The sequence below is a fragment of the Giraffa tippelskirchi genome, chromosome 3 (genome assembly GCF_054371585.1).
Source record: "Giraffa tippelskirchi isolate mGirTip1 chromosome 3, T2T-mGirTip1v1.2.pri, whole genome shotgun sequence".
Classification (NCBI taxonomy): Eukaryota; Metazoa; Chordata; class Mammalia; order Artiodactyla; family Giraffidae; genus Giraffa; species Giraffa tippelskirchi.
The window spans coordinates 108,623,797-108,641,833 of NC_137277.1; the positions used below are offsets into that span (position 1 = coordinate 108,623,797).

At 36.5% G+C, this 18,037-nt stretch overlaps 1 protein-coding gene across 8 annotated transcripts in view; it reads right to left on the reverse strand.

Annotated features, from left to right (window-relative positions):
* Window positions 1-18,037, reverse strand: part of EPC2 (enhancer of polycomb 2) — a 250,165-nt gene that overhangs the window by 9,866 nt on the left and 222,262 nt on the right. For all 8 annotated transcript variants that reach the window (XM_081580544.1, XM_081580542.1, XM_081580541.1 and 5 more), the window contains 3 exons: window positions 14,953-15,042; window positions 10,765-10,910; window positions 10,312-10,655 (listed from right to left, as the gene is read on the reverse strand). In XM_081580544.1, coding sequence (XP_081436670.1) covers window positions 10,312-10,655; window positions 10,765-10,910; window positions 14,953-15,042 — 580 coding nt within the window. The remainder of the gene's footprint in view (window positions 1-10,311; window positions 10,656-10,764; window positions 10,911-14,952; window positions 15,043-18,037) is intronic.

The window sequence follows — 18,037 nt, forward strand, 5'->3', positions numbered from 1 at the left end:
GCCCGGCCTAGGCCCTCTCGGGTATAGGAGAGGTATAGGAGACTATACCTTCAACTAATGTTACTTAACTAGAAATCCCCACCAAAGTTTTCCATTTAGCAGAATCACAAATGAGAAATTAAATATATATATATATATATATATATATATATATGATGGCAAATTAGACATAACAAGTTGTGCAAAATACAGCTTATTTTCTATGAAGGAATTAAGCCCCAGAGATGGACAAAGCTTTAGATAGGCTTTCATTTCTGTTACACAACGTTATCATTAAGATTAGTATTGGACTGTCATGGAGAAATGGTTCTTAGATAGACAGCAATTTTATTTTTAGAAGATGGGCCTATGATAGTGCTCATTCTAAAATTTCACTATTATCTGCATTTTTGAAGTACACATTAGTTATCTTACTGAATTACCAACAAAATCAAATGTCTTTCTTTGCACATGTTAAATTCACTGCAAGTATTCTATTTTTAAATAAAAAATAATAACTTAAATTCTAAATTTAAAATCTTCAAAATCGAATGAAAATGTGAAGTGCTCATTAATTTCCAGCTGTATGAGAACCTTGGGAAAGAGATGAAAAATAGTTTATTAGATACAAAGGCAGGAAGGAAAACCTTAAGCCCAAATAAATCTATTTAAGTCTTATGTGTAGAAAGCAGTGTACCAATTCAGAAGAAGTTGACTTGTAATCTGGTGTTAGTGTACTCTACTCTCAAATTCAGCACAATGTTTGTCCAAAGCTTAGGTTTATGTTGTGATGAAAAGGTGAGAAATTCATAGGGCTTAATTTTAAGTGAGGAATAAAACCAAACTGTATTTTTGAAGTACACATTAGTTATCTTACTGAATTACCAACAAAATCAAATGTCTTTCTTTTGATTTAGCAGCTATTTAAAAATTCAGAGAGAGATGAGGATGAGAATTTTTTCATTTTTCAAAATCTTTTAAGTCAGATGATCATAAAATCTTACTAATCAGAAAGTGTGTGTGTATATATATATATATATATATATATAAATTACTAGAAAGAACAAATTGTATTCTTTTAGCAACAAAATTAGTTTTGGTTAGTAGTTATTAACTAATGAAACGATGCCAACTAGAGGTATTCTAGTTGTTCTTATGAAAAGATGTTCATTTATGTAGATATCAAAAAGGGATGCTAATAAAATTTCCTGGTCTGGGGAGGGATATGTCTACTTACTGCCCTGACTTGTTGAAACCATTCATTTGTTCAAGAACTCCATCCTTTTCACCATAGAAAATGCATAAAATCCCAACCAAGACTTCATTGAAATCACTCAAATTAATGGTCAAGTGTTGCCCAACTTCTTAAAAACTCAGGCTGGCTTTGATACCAAAATTCTCATTCCTGATCCTGCGACTGGTTGAAAACCACTGATGGCAAAACTTAATTTAATTCAAAAATATGGATATGCTTAAAATATTAAATTCATTTTTTCTTCTTCCCCTTTACCTCAAACTCAGCATGTTAGATTCATTCTTAACACCTAGTTTGTTGTTGTTTTTCAAACATTATAAGGTGTTTTGTGCTTGAAAAATTCTTATGTTTCCCATTCAGAATTTTCTAGAGCATTAAACACTCTTCAGACAAAAATAGCAATCATGACACAGAATTGGAACACATACACAGAACACCCTCCCTAATTGACCTCTTTAATTTTGTTAAGATGAATGAAAGTGGTAAGAAATGTAGTATGGTTTTAATGGCACATAGTACCAATCAAAAGGAAAGCACCTGCTCCACTAATTATTTTTCCTTTCATAAGTTACCGAAATACTTCCATAAGAAATTTATTTCTTACACTGACTTTGAGTTATCAAGAGGCAAGCACTAAAATACACCAGGAAAATGTTACACTTACAGTGTGAAGATAACTCTTTAGGAAAGAGACATAGGATGGGGGCCCAGCTTTGGAAAGGTGGTAGTGACATAAAGAAGTGGGAATGTATGAAAAGAGAAACCATATGTGTTTCTCTTGCTTAGGGTCAAGTCAAGTTCTTTCTACTAGTTGCTCTCAAAAGTTGCTAGCTTAAAAGTAAATTTCATGCTGGTCATAAATCTACCCTATCCCACACGTCCAAGTCCTGTCAGTTTAAAAGTAACTGACAATCTGCAAATTGATACAGTTACTATATAGAACAGTACAGAGATTTCTTAAAAAACTAGGAATAAAACCACCATATGACCTAGCAATCCCACTACAAGGCATATACCTTGAGGAAAGACACATGTAACCCAATGTTTATTGCAGCTCTATTTACAATAGCTAGGACATGGAAGCAACTTATATGTCCATCAACAGATGAATAGATAAAAAAGCTGTGGTACATATATACAGTGGAATATTACTTGGCCATAAAAAGGAACACATTTGAGTCAGTCCTGCTGGAGTCCAGTCCAGCTCCAGCAGCCAGGGACTCAGCCTGAAGGGATGAGAGGTGTTGGCGGAGAATGATGCAGCCTCTGACTCAAAGTGCAGGACTGCATGTTTATTTCAAGCATCAGGTTTTCTTTTATACTTTTACAAAAGCATTAGGTCAGAGGTTTGACATCTTCAGTTTCCCCTCACCCAGATTTACTGTCTCCATAAATCATTGTTGCCCTTCAGAGTTCCCCCTTAAGTGTCCTTGTGATTACATTGTAACTCGTGTTTCTCTCTGGGCTTCATACCATATTCCTCAGTTTATTTCTTACCTTTCTAAATCCTGCTAGCCCCTAGTATCCTTAGCTCATTATCTCCTAAAAAGGCTTCTAGCTATTAGTATCTCTAAAATTCCTAGTCTCTATAAGCTATAGTAAAATATGCCAACACTACAACATTCCTTAAACTTTTAGCTTCTAACTATTCTTAATTATTCCTAAACCCTAAATTCAGCAAACTTCTTTTGCCATAAACATTTCCCTCACAAGCAGGTCTCAGATAATAATTTTTCCCATGGCCTCAAGCTGTGGCCTATGTGCTCATCCTGGAACATTCTTTGTAAAGGTCCTTGAACAAGTGTCAATAGTTAACTTTATGGATTATTTCCTGGGCATAACTGCAGAAGGCTTTGTGCTTTCTCATGCTCCTCACAAGAACAATAAGCACCTTAACATTCTTTTCAGCCAACTCAACCAAAGGAAGGAAAGGACAAGTCAGAATCACAAGACCTAACTCCTTCATCCCGGGACCGTGCCTGTGGGATGAGGAGAGGGGGTTGGGGCTGTGCCTCCATTTTGTCAGTAATGCCTAACACGGCTCCTGACATAGTCCTAATGAGGTGGATGAACCTAGAGCCTATTATACAGTGAAGTAATAAGTTAGAGAAAAACAATTATCGTATACTAACACATATATATGGAATCTACAAAGACGGTACTGATGAACCTATTTTCAGAGCAGCAACTGAGACACAGACACTGAGAACAGACCCATGGACACAGCTGGAAGGGGAAGGAAAGGGTGGGAGCTATGCAGAGAGTAACATGGAAACATATATTACCATATGTAAAATAGACAGCCAATGGGAATTTGTTGTATGACTCAGGGAACTCAAACCAGGGCTCAGTAACAACCTAGAAGGGTGAGATGGGGAGGCAGGTGGGAGGGATGTTCAAGTGGGAAGGAACATGGGTAAACCTATGACTGATTCATGTTGATGTTTGGCAGAAACCAATGCAATACTGTAAAGCAATTAGCCTTCAATTAAAAATAGATAAATTTTTTTAAAAAGTAACTATAATCTGATCGTTTTATGAAGGCAAAAGGTAGGAAATATTTCTTTTCCTAAGTAAGAGGTTTTGCAAATCTTCCTGGGTAACACATCCTAATAGGTACACATATTACAGAATTTCCCCTTTTACATATGCAAACTGTCATTCTCTACATTAGTAACACACTTGCATTTCTAAATATTTTGAGCATATAACTGACAGTCTGTTTTTCACTTAAGCCTCTAACCTTTCTGGCTGTCTTTCTACCTGCCTTGAGTTTATCAGTCTGCTTCCATTCCTCAGATGAATCCATGTAGCTTTTCTAGAGTATTTGTCACCACCCTTAGAATGTTGATTCTGTTTTCAAAAATCGCAGGAATCCCTCATTTTGTTCTTTACCTTTCAGGCATGTGGTTCCTACAAGGTGCTCTGCTAGCCTGATCCCTTATCACCTTTCCCTCTCATAATCTGACAGGGATCCAACACAAACATACTCTAGGTATCTCCACTAGATTTTACATCAGTATATCGATAAAGCTTTAGATCACTGTTTCTTAAACTTGGGCCCACAGAAAACATATTCTTGAGTACGTGTGAAATCTTTACAAGCATCTGTCAACTTTGTACTGTTGTTTCATTGATAAACTAATAAAAAGAAACGCTGAATAGAAACACATTCTGGATTTTCTAGATGACCACCCCACAACTGAGTATAAACATATGATTTTTGTGCTTGTATCTGCTACCTTTGAAAAAATAATCTTTTAACTTTTAATGCAGTGTTTTTCTAAAAGTAGGCTAAAGTGATTCTTGGGAGGCCACGAATATTTTAAAATACTAGCCTAGACCAAGTTTTTGAAGTTTAATGAAGAACATCTAATGTGACAGTAAAAACCATCTAAAAGTCAAAATGATTATTTGACACTTCATCATCTACCAGGTAGGTCTCTGTTATAAAAGTTTTAATATATGCCTTGTTGAAGCAATGCTAATTATATGCAATGCCTGTTTGTTTTAAAAGCTGGATCTGGGGTTACACGGAGGAGGAGGAGATCCTATTTTAATCCTTCTAGGTAATAGCAACCAGGTAAAGTTCACAAAAAACCACTGGACCTACTCTGAGGACAAATCTTCCAATCCACAAAGCCAATAATATAATCCAGGACTATTCACATCCTCTAATGTAACTAATGAGTAAACTGCAAAACTGTGGGGATACTAACCAGGGTGAAGATGAGAGATGAGACAGGAAGTGAGAGGGTGAAAGGGGTGGGGAACGAGGAACAAATGAAATGTGAAGATAAAACAGACTAAAGATCCATTGAAACTTCTGACACCCAAGCTAAATACTTATAATTGAAATTTCAATATTTCCTTTAGCAGTCAAACTAAAATCTTTTAAACTCCTGAAGTATAAATTCATTTCTCACCTTTGGAAGTGACACTAACTTAAAAAATAAGTCCTTGTGAGTACCTCAGCTAGTTGTGAAAACATAGTTTTCCTTTTTAAAAAACTTTTATGCTTGCAAATATTTTATACCATTTTCAGAAAGAATGGGAAAAGACACTGCAACCATACATTAGTCTAACCCAAGATTAAATATAAATTGCCCTTTGAGTCTGAACAAGCAATGCTACTTTTAGATGTGAAGTATATTTTCTTAAGGTTGGGATTTAATAATAGTATCTCAAAAGAATAAATACTGCAGTTTCAAATGACTGAAAACTTTATCATCTATTTATTTAAAGAATATAATATTTGCTTGTTATAAGCTCCTTGAAGGTAAGGGATTATTGTCTTCTAAAATTCTGTAACTTTCAAACACTTAACATAGTGCTTTGCATATGGTAGATCCTAAATAATTAGGTATTAAAAATAATTTTCCTTGGTTATCCACTTCCTATGTTCAGCACATCTATCTTTCCTTTTTCTGTCCTACTTCTATTCTTTGAGAATAGGTTTTCAATTAAGACAACATACTTTTATTTAATAATAATTAACTAAATGAAGTCTTCAGTTTTAGTTCTTACTAGTACCTAGGACACACAATTCTATTTGTTTCCCTTTAAGTCCATTTAGTATGGTACCAAAAATAATAATTAGAATACATTCAGAACACAGCGATTATGACTTGAAAAACATTAACTGGGTTATTAACAACATAAAAGTAAGAAAATTTTCTGTCAATGGCTCTCAAGTTCAAGGTTGTTGTTTAAGAACTAAGGAATTGTGATACAAATAAATACTACAAGTGTCAGGTATATCAGGTTTCTATTTCTGATCAAACCCCTTATTTGCTATGAATTTCCCAGCTGTGAAACAGAAAATTCAGTACTCGATACTCTCTGCTAAGTAAAAATATGGTTCTGTATCAGTCCTGTTACTCTCAAAGACATGCATGTTCTCCTGACCAAGTCCACTAACCATTAAGCAAAAAGCACAAGTGTTACAGACACATAGATTAAAAGAAACCAAATGTATGAGGATTCAATTCTTTCGCATATGTCCATCAAATATAATGGAGAAGGAAATGGCAACCCACTCCAGTATTCTTACCTGGAGAATCCCATGGACAGAGGAGCCTGGTGGGCTTCTGTTCATGGGGTCACAAAGAGTCACACAGGACTGAGTGACTAAGCACATCAAATATAAAAATGTAACTTTTAAGAAATTCCTTAAATTCTCTTTAGGTAGAAAAGGAATTTCTATCAAAATTTACTGAATTGTAACTGAATCCACTTTAAATGATCTATCCAGAACTGACAAACTAGGTAATGAATATAACTGGTAAGGGGCGTACTTAAAACTGCCATGGGCAAATTCCCTGGTGGTCCAATGGCTAGGATTCTACACTTTCACTGCTGTGGGCCCAGGTTTGATTCCTTTTTGAGGAACTAAGATCCTGCAGGCGCCGTGGGGTAGCCCAAACACACAAATAACTGCTACAGCTTTTCAGTTCTTTACAAAACTGCTGTTAAAAACACATCTCATTATAAATGTATATACCATGCCTAATATTTTGAAACAAAAGAAATTTGTTAAAAACAAACCACCTTGTGACTTCAATGAATATACAGGGTTATAGTTAGCAGAGAGAAAACATGAACAAAATCCTTTAATACCAAATAATGGAATGGTACTAAGTTGAGACACAATAACATTACATAACAAACAAACATAAGACAGGAAAAATGGCATAGACCAAAACCACTATTTTTTTCTGATGACAGGGGACAGGTAAAAAAAAAAAAAAAATCTCATTATCTATGATGCTAGCATCACATATATGTGATTTAAATTCCCTGAGAAGTGTATGCAAGCCTAAAATAATATTTCAACTGCTTGTCTTATGCTGATACATGGTAGTGTAATAAAATGACTGTATGGACTTGTTACATTCTGAATACATACATGCAGAGTACTGATGATACAAAAACGAGAAACATATATATTTTCTGGAAGAGTCAAGTCAAATAGATTTGAAGTGTTTCAGGAAAGTACAGTAGACAGCTGCAAATATTTGGCCATATTCAAGTTGAGAAGGAACATTTAAAATCACTCCTTTGTTATGGTATTCATTGGTAGAGAAAAAATTCAATCTATGGTCAAATCTACTTATACATGCTTATGGCTGATATGTTTTTAAACTCTTTTTGGCAAAATTATTCTGAGTAATTTTTGGTACAAGAATTTCAGTTAAATAATTTGAATAATGTCTTAGACTTGGCTGAAAAAAGGATGTGACCAAATATTCAACAGTTCAGTTCAGTCGCTCAGTCGTGTCTGACTCTTTGTGACCCCGTGGACTGCAGCACACCAGGCTTCCCTGTCCATCACCAACATCTGGAGTTTACACAAACTCATGTCCATTGAGTCGGTGATGCCATCCAATCATCTCATCCTCTGTCATCCCCTTCTCCTCCCAGTTTCAATCTTTCCCAGCATCAGGGTCTTTTCAGATGAGTCAATTCTTTGCATCAGGTGGCCAAAGTATTGGAGTCTCAGCTTCAACATCAGTCCTTCCAATGAACACCCAGGACTGATCTCCTTGAGGATGGACTGGTTGGATCTTCTCGCAGTCCAAGGGACTCTCAAGAGTCTTCTCCAACACCACAGTTCAAAAGCATCAATTCTTGGTGCTCAGCTTTCTTTATAGTCCAACTCTCACATCCATACATGACTCCTGGAAAAACCACAGCCTTGACTAGACGGACCTTTGTTGGCAAAGTAATGTCTCGGCTTTTTAATATGCTATCTAGGTTGGTCATAACTTTCCTTCCAAGGAGTAAGCGTTTTTCAATTTCATGGCTGCAGTCACCATCTCCAGTGATTTTGGAGCCCAGAACAATAAAGTCAGCCACAGTTTCCACTCTTTCCCCATCTATTTGCCATGAAGTGATGGGACCGGATGCCATGATCTTAGTTTTCTGAATGTTGAGTTTTAAGCTGACTTTTTCACTCTTCTCTTTCACTTTCATCAAGAGGCTCTTTAGTTCTTCTTCACTTTCTGCCATAAGGGTGGTGTCATCCGCATATCTGAGGTTATTGATATTTCTCCCGGCAACCTTGATTCCAGCTTGTGCTTCTTCCAGCCCAGCGTTTCTTATGATGTACTCTGCATATAAGTGAAATAAACAGGGTGACAATATACAGCCTTGATGTACTCCTTTCCCAATGTGGAACCAGTCTGTTGTTCCATGACCAGTTCTAACTGTTGCTTCCTGACCTACATACATGTTTCTCGAGGCAGGTCAGGTGGTCTGGTATTTCCATCTCTTTCAAAATTTTCCACAGTTTATTGTGATCCACACAGTCAAAGGCTTTGGCATAGTCAATAAAGCAGAAATAGCTATTTTTCTGGAACTCTCTTGCCTTTTCAATGATCCAACAGATGTTGGCAATTTGATCTCTGGTTCCTCTGCCTTTTCTAAAACCAGCTTGCACATCTGGAAGTTCATGGTTCACATATTGCTGAAGCCTGGCTTGGAGAATTTTGAGCATTACTTTATTAGCGTGTGAGATGACTGCAGCTGTGCTGTAATTTGAGTATTCTTTGGCATTGTCTTTCTTTGGGACTGGAATGAAAACTGACCTTTTCCAGTCCTGTGGTCACTGCTGAGTCTTCTAAATTTGCTGGCATATTGAGTGCAGCACTTTCACAGCATCATCTTTTAGGATCTGAAATAGTTCAACTGGAATTCCATCACCTCCCCTAGCTCTGCTTGTAGTGATGCTTCCTAAGGCCCACTTGACTTCACATTCCAGGATGTCTGGCTCTTACTTTTTTACACTTTTAAGAATCCTGCTGTCTGACATCATATTAGGTATTAATCCATTTCAGCTTCAAAAGGTCATTAAACTTCACAGATTCATGAACTTTATATAATGGGATGCCATTTTCCTTACCTAAATTCGTTTGGGAGAACATTAACCAACTAATTTGGAGAAACGATATGCCAACTTCCAATCATTCAAACAAATCCAATTTTCTGTAACAACCTTTAAATAGACAAATGTCTAAGTAAAGTTTGAAAATAAACAGTTCATTAATTAAAAAGGACTGAACACTATTGAGACAAAATTTCAACCTAAAATGATTTAAAATCACTTTGAAGAAGCGTAACACATCAATTTTATATACTAAAATACACCATCCAGGAAATAATTTAGAAATAAATACATTTTACAGAAAGAAAGGATATCAACAGTTTAAGTCAAGCCACATCTAGCTTTGCCTTTGGGTACCATGCTTTTTTTGCAATTTAGACATTATAAAGACATTTACAAATTAAACACATATATATATGTGATAAAGAGAAGACTATCCACAGAAGAAAACAAACCAAAACTACATCTTAGAGTCTCTAGATGTTACACATTATTTACAATGATGAGGTATATTAATTTTAGTACAGTATCTCTTAAAATGAAAAATACTTCTTCATCTCAATTAGAGAGGTTTATTATCAGACCAAAACTATATTTTTCAGATAGAAAGCTTTAATGGCATTTCTGAGGGGCAATGCTTAAACTTAAGCAAAGTTAATACAATAAGTGAAAGGAAAAGAGGCTTCCCTGGTGGCTCAGATGGTAAAGAATCTGCTTATAATGAGTGAGACCTGGGTTTGATCCCTGGGTCGGGAAGATCCTCTGGAGAAGAGAATGGTAACCCACTCCAGTATTCTTGCCTGGAGAATTCCATGGATAGAGGAGCCTGTCAGGTTAGTGTGCTAAGCTTTCTTTAACAAAAACAGTTGTACTATGATGATCTGATAGCAGCTAATAATCACTCTGCCCAGAGAGAAATATCTACACATTCTCCCTACACACTCACCATACCAGGCACACACATTCAGAGTGGTTTTATAGGTATTGGTTAGGAACTTTTTGTTAAAATGCAAACCACAATAATAGAGTTTAATTTCTTACATTGGGGGGAAAAAATGTAGGTTAAGCTAAAATTCCTTTCCTCAGTAGGATCATGAAAATAAACCTTCAAAATTCATCCTGAAAGTCTGTTCAGTGGATAACAAAAAACTAAGACGAGAAGAGGATATACTTTTAACAAGTAGCAACTTACCTGATATGCCATTCTTGCTGGTGTTCAATAAAGCTACAGATGCTGCAGAAACTCTTTTATTGTTCACAGTCTGCCCTGGTTTTCTTGAGGTACATTCTTCACTATCACTGTCCTGTAAATTTAGTAGTCTTGGCTGGAAACACTGTAGTCGACATGATCTGATATTGCTTAATATTTCAGAAAGGGACAGTCTATTTTCACAATGTTTATTGGAAGCATTGGTCCGAGAGAAATTAGAAGAAAAGTCTATAGTTTGGGAAGCGCTTGAAAAGCCATTCAGCATTTCAGGGTCTATCTGTTTCAGGACTGAGTCATGTTCTGTGGCTATCCGGTCCATTATGACCCTGAAAAGCAATATAAAGCCAAATATTACCTAGAAGAACTTAATAACATTTTCTTGATACCGTCCCTTCCATCTTGGAAACAAATATCACGTCAAAACGAACTGTTTACCTTCCACCTCTGCCAATTCGCCTTCTTGCAAATCCTATACATCGTCGTGGGACTGTGAGTGTTGTAAGACAATGCCTGTATCTTAACTTATCCAAATCTGCCAATTCTGAATTTCCAAATGAACGGTTAGTTTGGTCCAAACGAGGCTGCACAAAAAAGGAAAAAAAATTAAAACTCATAGAATAATTCTGAAATGAAGTTAAATCATGATAAAAATAAAGTAACTACAGTATTAGCAGAACAATTAAAATTTAGATATAAAACTTTAAAATTTGGATTTAAATGTTAACCAGGTAAAATTCTATACAACTGATTCAGATGTTCACTCATCAAAATAACTTAAAACTAAATTTTTAGGACTATCAATACATTTAAGGTATATTATATTTTAAAAGAAATATATCTTTAAAGAACAATGTGGCCTTTAACATTTATGTAGAAGAGTTGCTGTTCAGTCACTCAGTAGTGTCCAACTCTCAGTGACTCTAGAGATAATGAATTTAGTAATTTATAAACTTCCTACTGAGATATATTACAGGGACTTTAAAAGGATTTTCAAAACTTGCACTTGAAGAAAGCATGCATGACCTTATTTTAGGTACCTGAATATGTTCTAGTGTCACCCAGTTTGTAGTTGATGGAAACCTGAATAGAATTTATATCCTACTGTTGTGTGAAAACTGTATAAATCTCAATTATGTTGAATTGGTGCATGGTGCTTTTCAGCTCTACTATATGCTTCTACTTTTCTGTATATTCATTCTATTAATTATTGAGAGTTCAATATAGAAATCTAATTAAAAAATAATTGTAATATATGGTGGAGCTATATGCAACTTTGTTCTGTATTTTCCACATCTTCCGTAAATGTGTTATCATACTTTCATAATTTAAAAAAATAAAAAAGAGAATAAAAAAAGAAAGCAAGCAGATGAAATTCATATTTCCTTTCTTTATTTTTAATGACATACAGTGCATTTCTTAGCCTTCCCATTTCCTCAGTTCCGTTCAGTCACTCAGTCGTGTCCGACTCTGAGACCCCATGGACTGCAGCACGCCAGGCTTCCCTGTCCATCATCAACTCCCAGGCCTGCTCAAACTCCTGTCCGTCGAGTCACTGATGCCATCGAATCATCTCATTCTCTGTCGTCCCCTTCTCCTCCTACCTTCAATCTTTCCCAGCATCAGGGTCTTTTCAGATGAGTCAGTTCTTCACATCAGGTGGCCAAGTATTGGAGTTTCAGCTTCAGCATCAGCCCTTCCAGTGAATATTCAGGACTGATTTCCTTTAGCACGAACTGGTTGGATCTTCTTGCAGTCCAAGGGACTCTCAAGAGTCTTCCCCAACACCAAAGTTCAAAAGCATCAATTCTTAGGCGCTCAGCTTTCTTTATAGTCCAACTCTCACATCCATACATGACTACTGGAAAAACCATAGCTTTGACTAGATGGACCTTTGGTGGCAAAGTAATGACCAGGAGCTGACTGTGGCTCAGATCATGAACTCCTTATTGCAAAATCCAGACTTAAATTGAAGAAAGTAGGGAAAATCACTAGACCATTCGTGTATGACCTAAATCAAATCCCTTAAAATTATATAGTGGAAGTGACAAATAGATTCAAGGATTAGATCTGATAGACAGAGTGCCTGAAGAACTACGGACGGAGGTTCGTGACACTGTACAGGAGGCAGTGATCGAGACCATCCCTAAGAAAAAGAGATGCAGAAAGGCAAAATGGTTGTCTGAGGAGGCCTTACAAATAGCTGAGAAAAAAAGAAAGCTAAAGGCAAAGGAGAAAAGGAAAGATATACCCATCTGAATGCAGAGTTCCAAAGAATAGCAAGGAAAGATAAGAAAGATTTCCTCAGTGATCAATGCAAAGAAACAGAGGAAAACAATAGAATGGGAAAGACTAGAGATCTCTTCAAGAAAGTTAGAGATACCAAGAGAACATTTCATGCAAAGATGGGCTCAATAAAGGACAGAAATGGTATGGACCTGACAGAAGCATAAGATGTTAAGAAGAGGTGGTTAGAATACACAGAAGAACTGTACAAAAAAGATCGTCATGATCCAGATAACCACAATGGTGTGATCCCTCACCTAGAGCCAGATATCCTGGAATGCGAAGTCAAGTGGGCCTTAGGAAGCATCACTATAAACAAAGCTAGTGGAGGTGATGGAATGCCAGTTGAACTATTTCAAATCCTAAAAGATGATGCTGTGAAAATGCTGCACTCAATATGCCAGCAAATTTGGAAAAAGCAGTGACCACAGGAATGGAAAAGGTCAGTTTTCATTCCAATCCTAAAAAAAGGCAATGCCAAAGAATGTTCAAACTACAGGATAATTACACTTATTTCATATGCTAGCAAAGTAATGCTTAAAATTCTCCAAGCCAGGCTTCAACAGTACATGATCTGTGAACATCCAGATGTTCAAGCTGGATTTAGAAAAGGCAGAGGAACCAGAGAAAAAATTTCCAACCTCCATTCGGTCATCAAAAAAAGCAAGAGCGATCCAGAAAAACATCTACTTTTGCTTTATTGTCTAAGCCAAAGTCTTTGACTGTGTGCAACACAACAAGCTGTGGAAAATTTTTAAAAGCGATGGTAATACCAGACCACCTGACCTTTCTCCTGAGAAATCTGTATGAAGGTCAAGAAAAAACAGTTAGAACATGACACGGAACAACAGACTGGTTCCATACTGGGAAAGGAATATGTCCAGGCTGTATACTGTCACCCTGCTTATTTCACTTATATGCAGAGTACATCATGAGAAATGCTAGGCTGGAAGAAACAGAAGCTGGAATCAAGATTGCCGGGAGAAATATCAATAACCTCAGATATACAGATGACACCACCCTTTGGCAGAAAGTGAAGAAGAACTAAAGAGCTTCTTAATGAAAGTGAAAGAGAGAGTGAAAAAGTTGGCTTAAAGCTCAACATTCAGAAAACTAAGATCATGGCATCTGGTCCCATCACTTCATGGCAAATAGATGGGGAGACAGTGGAAACAGTGTCAGACTTTATTTTTTTGGGCTCCAAAATCACTGCAGATGGTGACTGCAGCCATGAAATTAAAAGACACTTACTCCTTGGAAGGAAAGTTATGACCAACCTAGACAGCATATTAAAAAGCCGAGACATTACTTTGTCAACAAAGGTCCATCTAGTCAAGGCTATGGTTTTTCCAGGAGTCATGTATGGATGTGAGAGTTGGACGGTGAAGAAATCTAAGCACCAAAGAATTGATGCTTTTGAACTGTGGTGTTGGAGAAGACTCTTGAGAGTCCCTTGGACTGCAAGGAGATCCAATCAGTCCATCCTAAAGAAGATCAGTCCTGGGTGTTCATTGGAAGGACTGATGTTGAAGCTGAAACTCCAATACTTTGGCAACCTCATGCGAAGAGTTGACTCACTGGAAAAGACCCTCATGCTGGGAAGGATTAAGGGCAGGAGGAGAAGGGAACAACAGAGGATGAGATGGCTGGATGGCATCACTGACTCAATGGACATGGGTTTGGGTAAATTCCAGGAGTTGGTGATGGACAGGGAGGCCTGGTGTGCTGCGATTCATGTGGTCGCAAAGAGTCAGACACGACTGAGCGACTGAACTGAACTGAGATAGCATATTAAAAAGTAGAGACATTACTTTGCCAATAAAGGTCCATCTAGTCAAAGCTATAGGTTTTCCAGTAGTCAGGTATAGATATGAGTGTTGGACTATAAAGAAAGCTGAGTGCCGAAGAACTGATGCTTTTGAACTGTGGTGTGGAGAAGACTCTTGAGAGTCCCTAGGACTGCAAGGAGATCCAACCAGTCCATGCTAAAGGAAATCAGTCCTGAATATTCACTGGAAGGGCTGATGCTGAAGCTGAAACTCCAATACTTGGCCACCTGATGTGAAGAACTGACTCATCTGAAAAGACCCTGATGCTGGGAAAGATTGAAGGTAGGAGGAGAAGGAGACGACAGAGAATGTGATGGTTCGATGGCGTCAGTGACTCGATGGACAGGAGTTTGAGTAATCTCCGGGAATTGGTGATGGACTGCGTGCTGCAGTCCATGGGTGTCGCAAGGAATTGGACATGACCGAGCAACTGAACTGAACTGAAGTCATCTTGACATGAGTTATCTGTTAATTCCAGTTCACAAAACACCACAAAAAATATAGTTCTTACAGCATAATACTGGCATCCTGCACGCCTCCTGAAAGCACAGGGACCATCAGGATCATTTTCTTCTTCGGGTTCTGATGCTGGGGACGGTACCTAGGAAAGAGGCATGAAGCATTCCATTTAGGAGTTACCAAAAGTCAACAATGTTTGTAATGGTCTAAAATCAGAACCTGATCACAAACAGTGAAATCACTCCACATTACATACAGTAGGTAGTGAAGTCCCCACAATATTTAAAGATTAGCAGAAGTTTTGTATTGTTAACAATCATTTTTAATGGGTAAGTTCTTAGAGGTAAGTTCACATGGTATTGCTTAACTGTTTCTGAACAAGTAAATGCTTTAAGCTTGAAAATAATTAGTATGGTTTTTACATACCCCATTTATACATTTTATAAATATTGCATGTGGCCCTAAATACTTTATAATAATAATTATGCTTCATCTATAGGTAGGTATGCTTTTATACCATAACTTAATTTCTCTATAATAAAGCCTAAAACCAGGAAGATAAAAAAACTTATGAATAACCTCCCATCCCCCAAAGCCGAAAAGTTCATACATTGCACTGAAAGGGGAGTCCCTTATTTCCCCATTTGTTTTTAAAATCATTTTTAAAATTTAACAGATCAGAAGCTGAAAGTCAAAAGAGGAAAGAGGAGTTGCTAAAAGGTAAGCAGACTGGTTTAGAAGTACTAATCTCACCATCTGACAGCAAAAGAATAAAGACTTTCAAAAAGTTGTCTCATATTAAAAAGCATAGGACCAAGTGAGACTAGGACAAATCCCCCTACATAATCTGAGTGGACCTCTAAGGCAGCACTGGTACATCATAGCAAAATTTATGTTATCGAAAACAGATTAAGTGAAATACAAATATACTCTGATATGGCAGGAAATAATATGGTTTAGATAAATTTCTACCCATAATGGTTAAAATAAAAAAAAAAAGTTTTGGTACTTAAGTTTCAGTTGTCTCGCAATTTCACTTTGGAGTACATCTCTTTTTCTGACAACGCTGGCTCAACCACATTTACTTGCAAACTTTTGAACCTCACAAATCCCTCTCTTCCTATTTTGAGAGGAAAAATGCTTTCTCCACATTATTTCAAAACTGTGGTAATTACCACTGAGCAGGATCATCCAGGGGAGAAAGGCATTTGTTTGAGGTTCCAATATACCTCCACCAACCCTATGGGGGAGACACAGAAACAGTAAGCTGGGCTGAATTCTTCTTCCTAGGGAACCAAACTCAAACTTGAAATTTGAAAGGAAATCCCAAATGTGAATTTTACACTTTGGTTCCTTTACAAAGCAACTACCTCTTCTAGAATGTACACAGAAGTGTCACAAACAAAGTCTCAGAAATTTTTTGCATCCCTTCCTCCGGATTACCCAAAGGGGGTTTCCAGGATTTAGTCTGAGATACAGGAAGACAGTGCTGATGTTAGGAGAACCAGAAGCATGACTGAGAAGAGACTGGGTTTGTATTCTGCTCTGTTGCCAATCAGTTGAAGTCTGGTTAAAATGTTCTTTAAGGCTCCCTATTCCTTTATTCTTGTTAATTGGACACAGAAGAAGCATATGATTATTTTAATTATCTTTTAAGCAATAAAATCCTGATTTTGTAAGAGCCACATCCTAAATAGCTGCCTCACTGAATAATGTTCAACTATAGGTACATGCCTACTTACTGTTTAGCAACCAGGGATACCATTATAAAAATTAATGTTGTCAAGGACCCCATACAAGGACTCAGAGGAATCTCAAAGTTTCAAAATGCAATTTCATGTGGGAATGGGGACTATATGAATAAATATAAGAATTTAGAACAGAGATGAAGATTCCTTAATAGATGAGGAATATAGGTCTAGTATGCTGGGTGCGTCTAACTATCAGACTGAATAGACTGATTCTAGCAATATAGGAAAAGTTTCTACTAGACACAGTATCCCTTAGCATCATTCTTAAAAGGCTGGGAATGTATAGCAGAACTTTATTGGCTTTTATACATGTATTTATCTAACCATTTCATTCCTCACTTAAACTTACTGCTGCTGGGAATGTATAGCAGAATTTTATTGGCTTTTATACATGTATTTATCTAACCATTTCATTCCTCATTTAAACTTACTGCCAGCAGTTCCTTCTAATATGCTGTTTTCTCTGCCTTGGACCCTCCCCTACATTTTCTCTCTGGCAAAGACCTACTATTCGTGCCCTCATTCCTTCAAAATGTCATCTAATTCATGTCCCATGACTATTCAAAGCCCTGCCTGAGTCTAACAACATAATCCTCTGGCAATTTTATTTATTTTTTTAATACTTTTTTAACTGCCCTCCCGTCCAGACTGCCACATAACCTTGGGCAAGACCATCTGACAACTTTTAAGAAATAAGTTCATTTAAGTGCTTTTAAAGAGCATGCTAAACTAAACACAATTTGTGCATTGTTACAATGTGTATGAATGCTGAAATATTATCTGGGCTAGAAAAACTAAATCATCTACAAAAAAGTAAAACTAATATAATCTAGCCAAAGAAGACAAATTTTATATAAACTCTAGATTTTAAATAGTTACTACAACAAGGAGTTTTATAAACTGTCTTACTTCAAAATTTATCTGTCATGTTGATTTAAAAAAAATTTTTTTAAGTAAGTCAGTCAAAATGTTGAAATACGATAACACACGTTGTAGTACTCTCTTTAAGTTTCCTACACCATATGAAAAAGAAAAAAAGGAGGCCAATGCTACACCAGGTGCTAAACAATGTATTTTTTAAAATCAATCCTTTAGTATATAAAATAAAAGTCTTGTTTTAAAAGACAGCACATAGGAAACAAAAATTGAAAATTTTAAACTGTTGCTATAAAACTGCTACAATATAACCAAAGAATTATTTTCACAAGTTAAAATTTGAACCAATTCTAAATCTTCTTTGGAGTCAAACAGTTATTGTCAAATAAATTAGCAAAATTTTCATTAAAAGTTGTAAAATACAATGCTGATGGAATATGGGAATTATTATTGGTGAATGTTTACAATTATGTGTTAAATGTCTTAAAATATCTTCAGCTCAGGAATTCC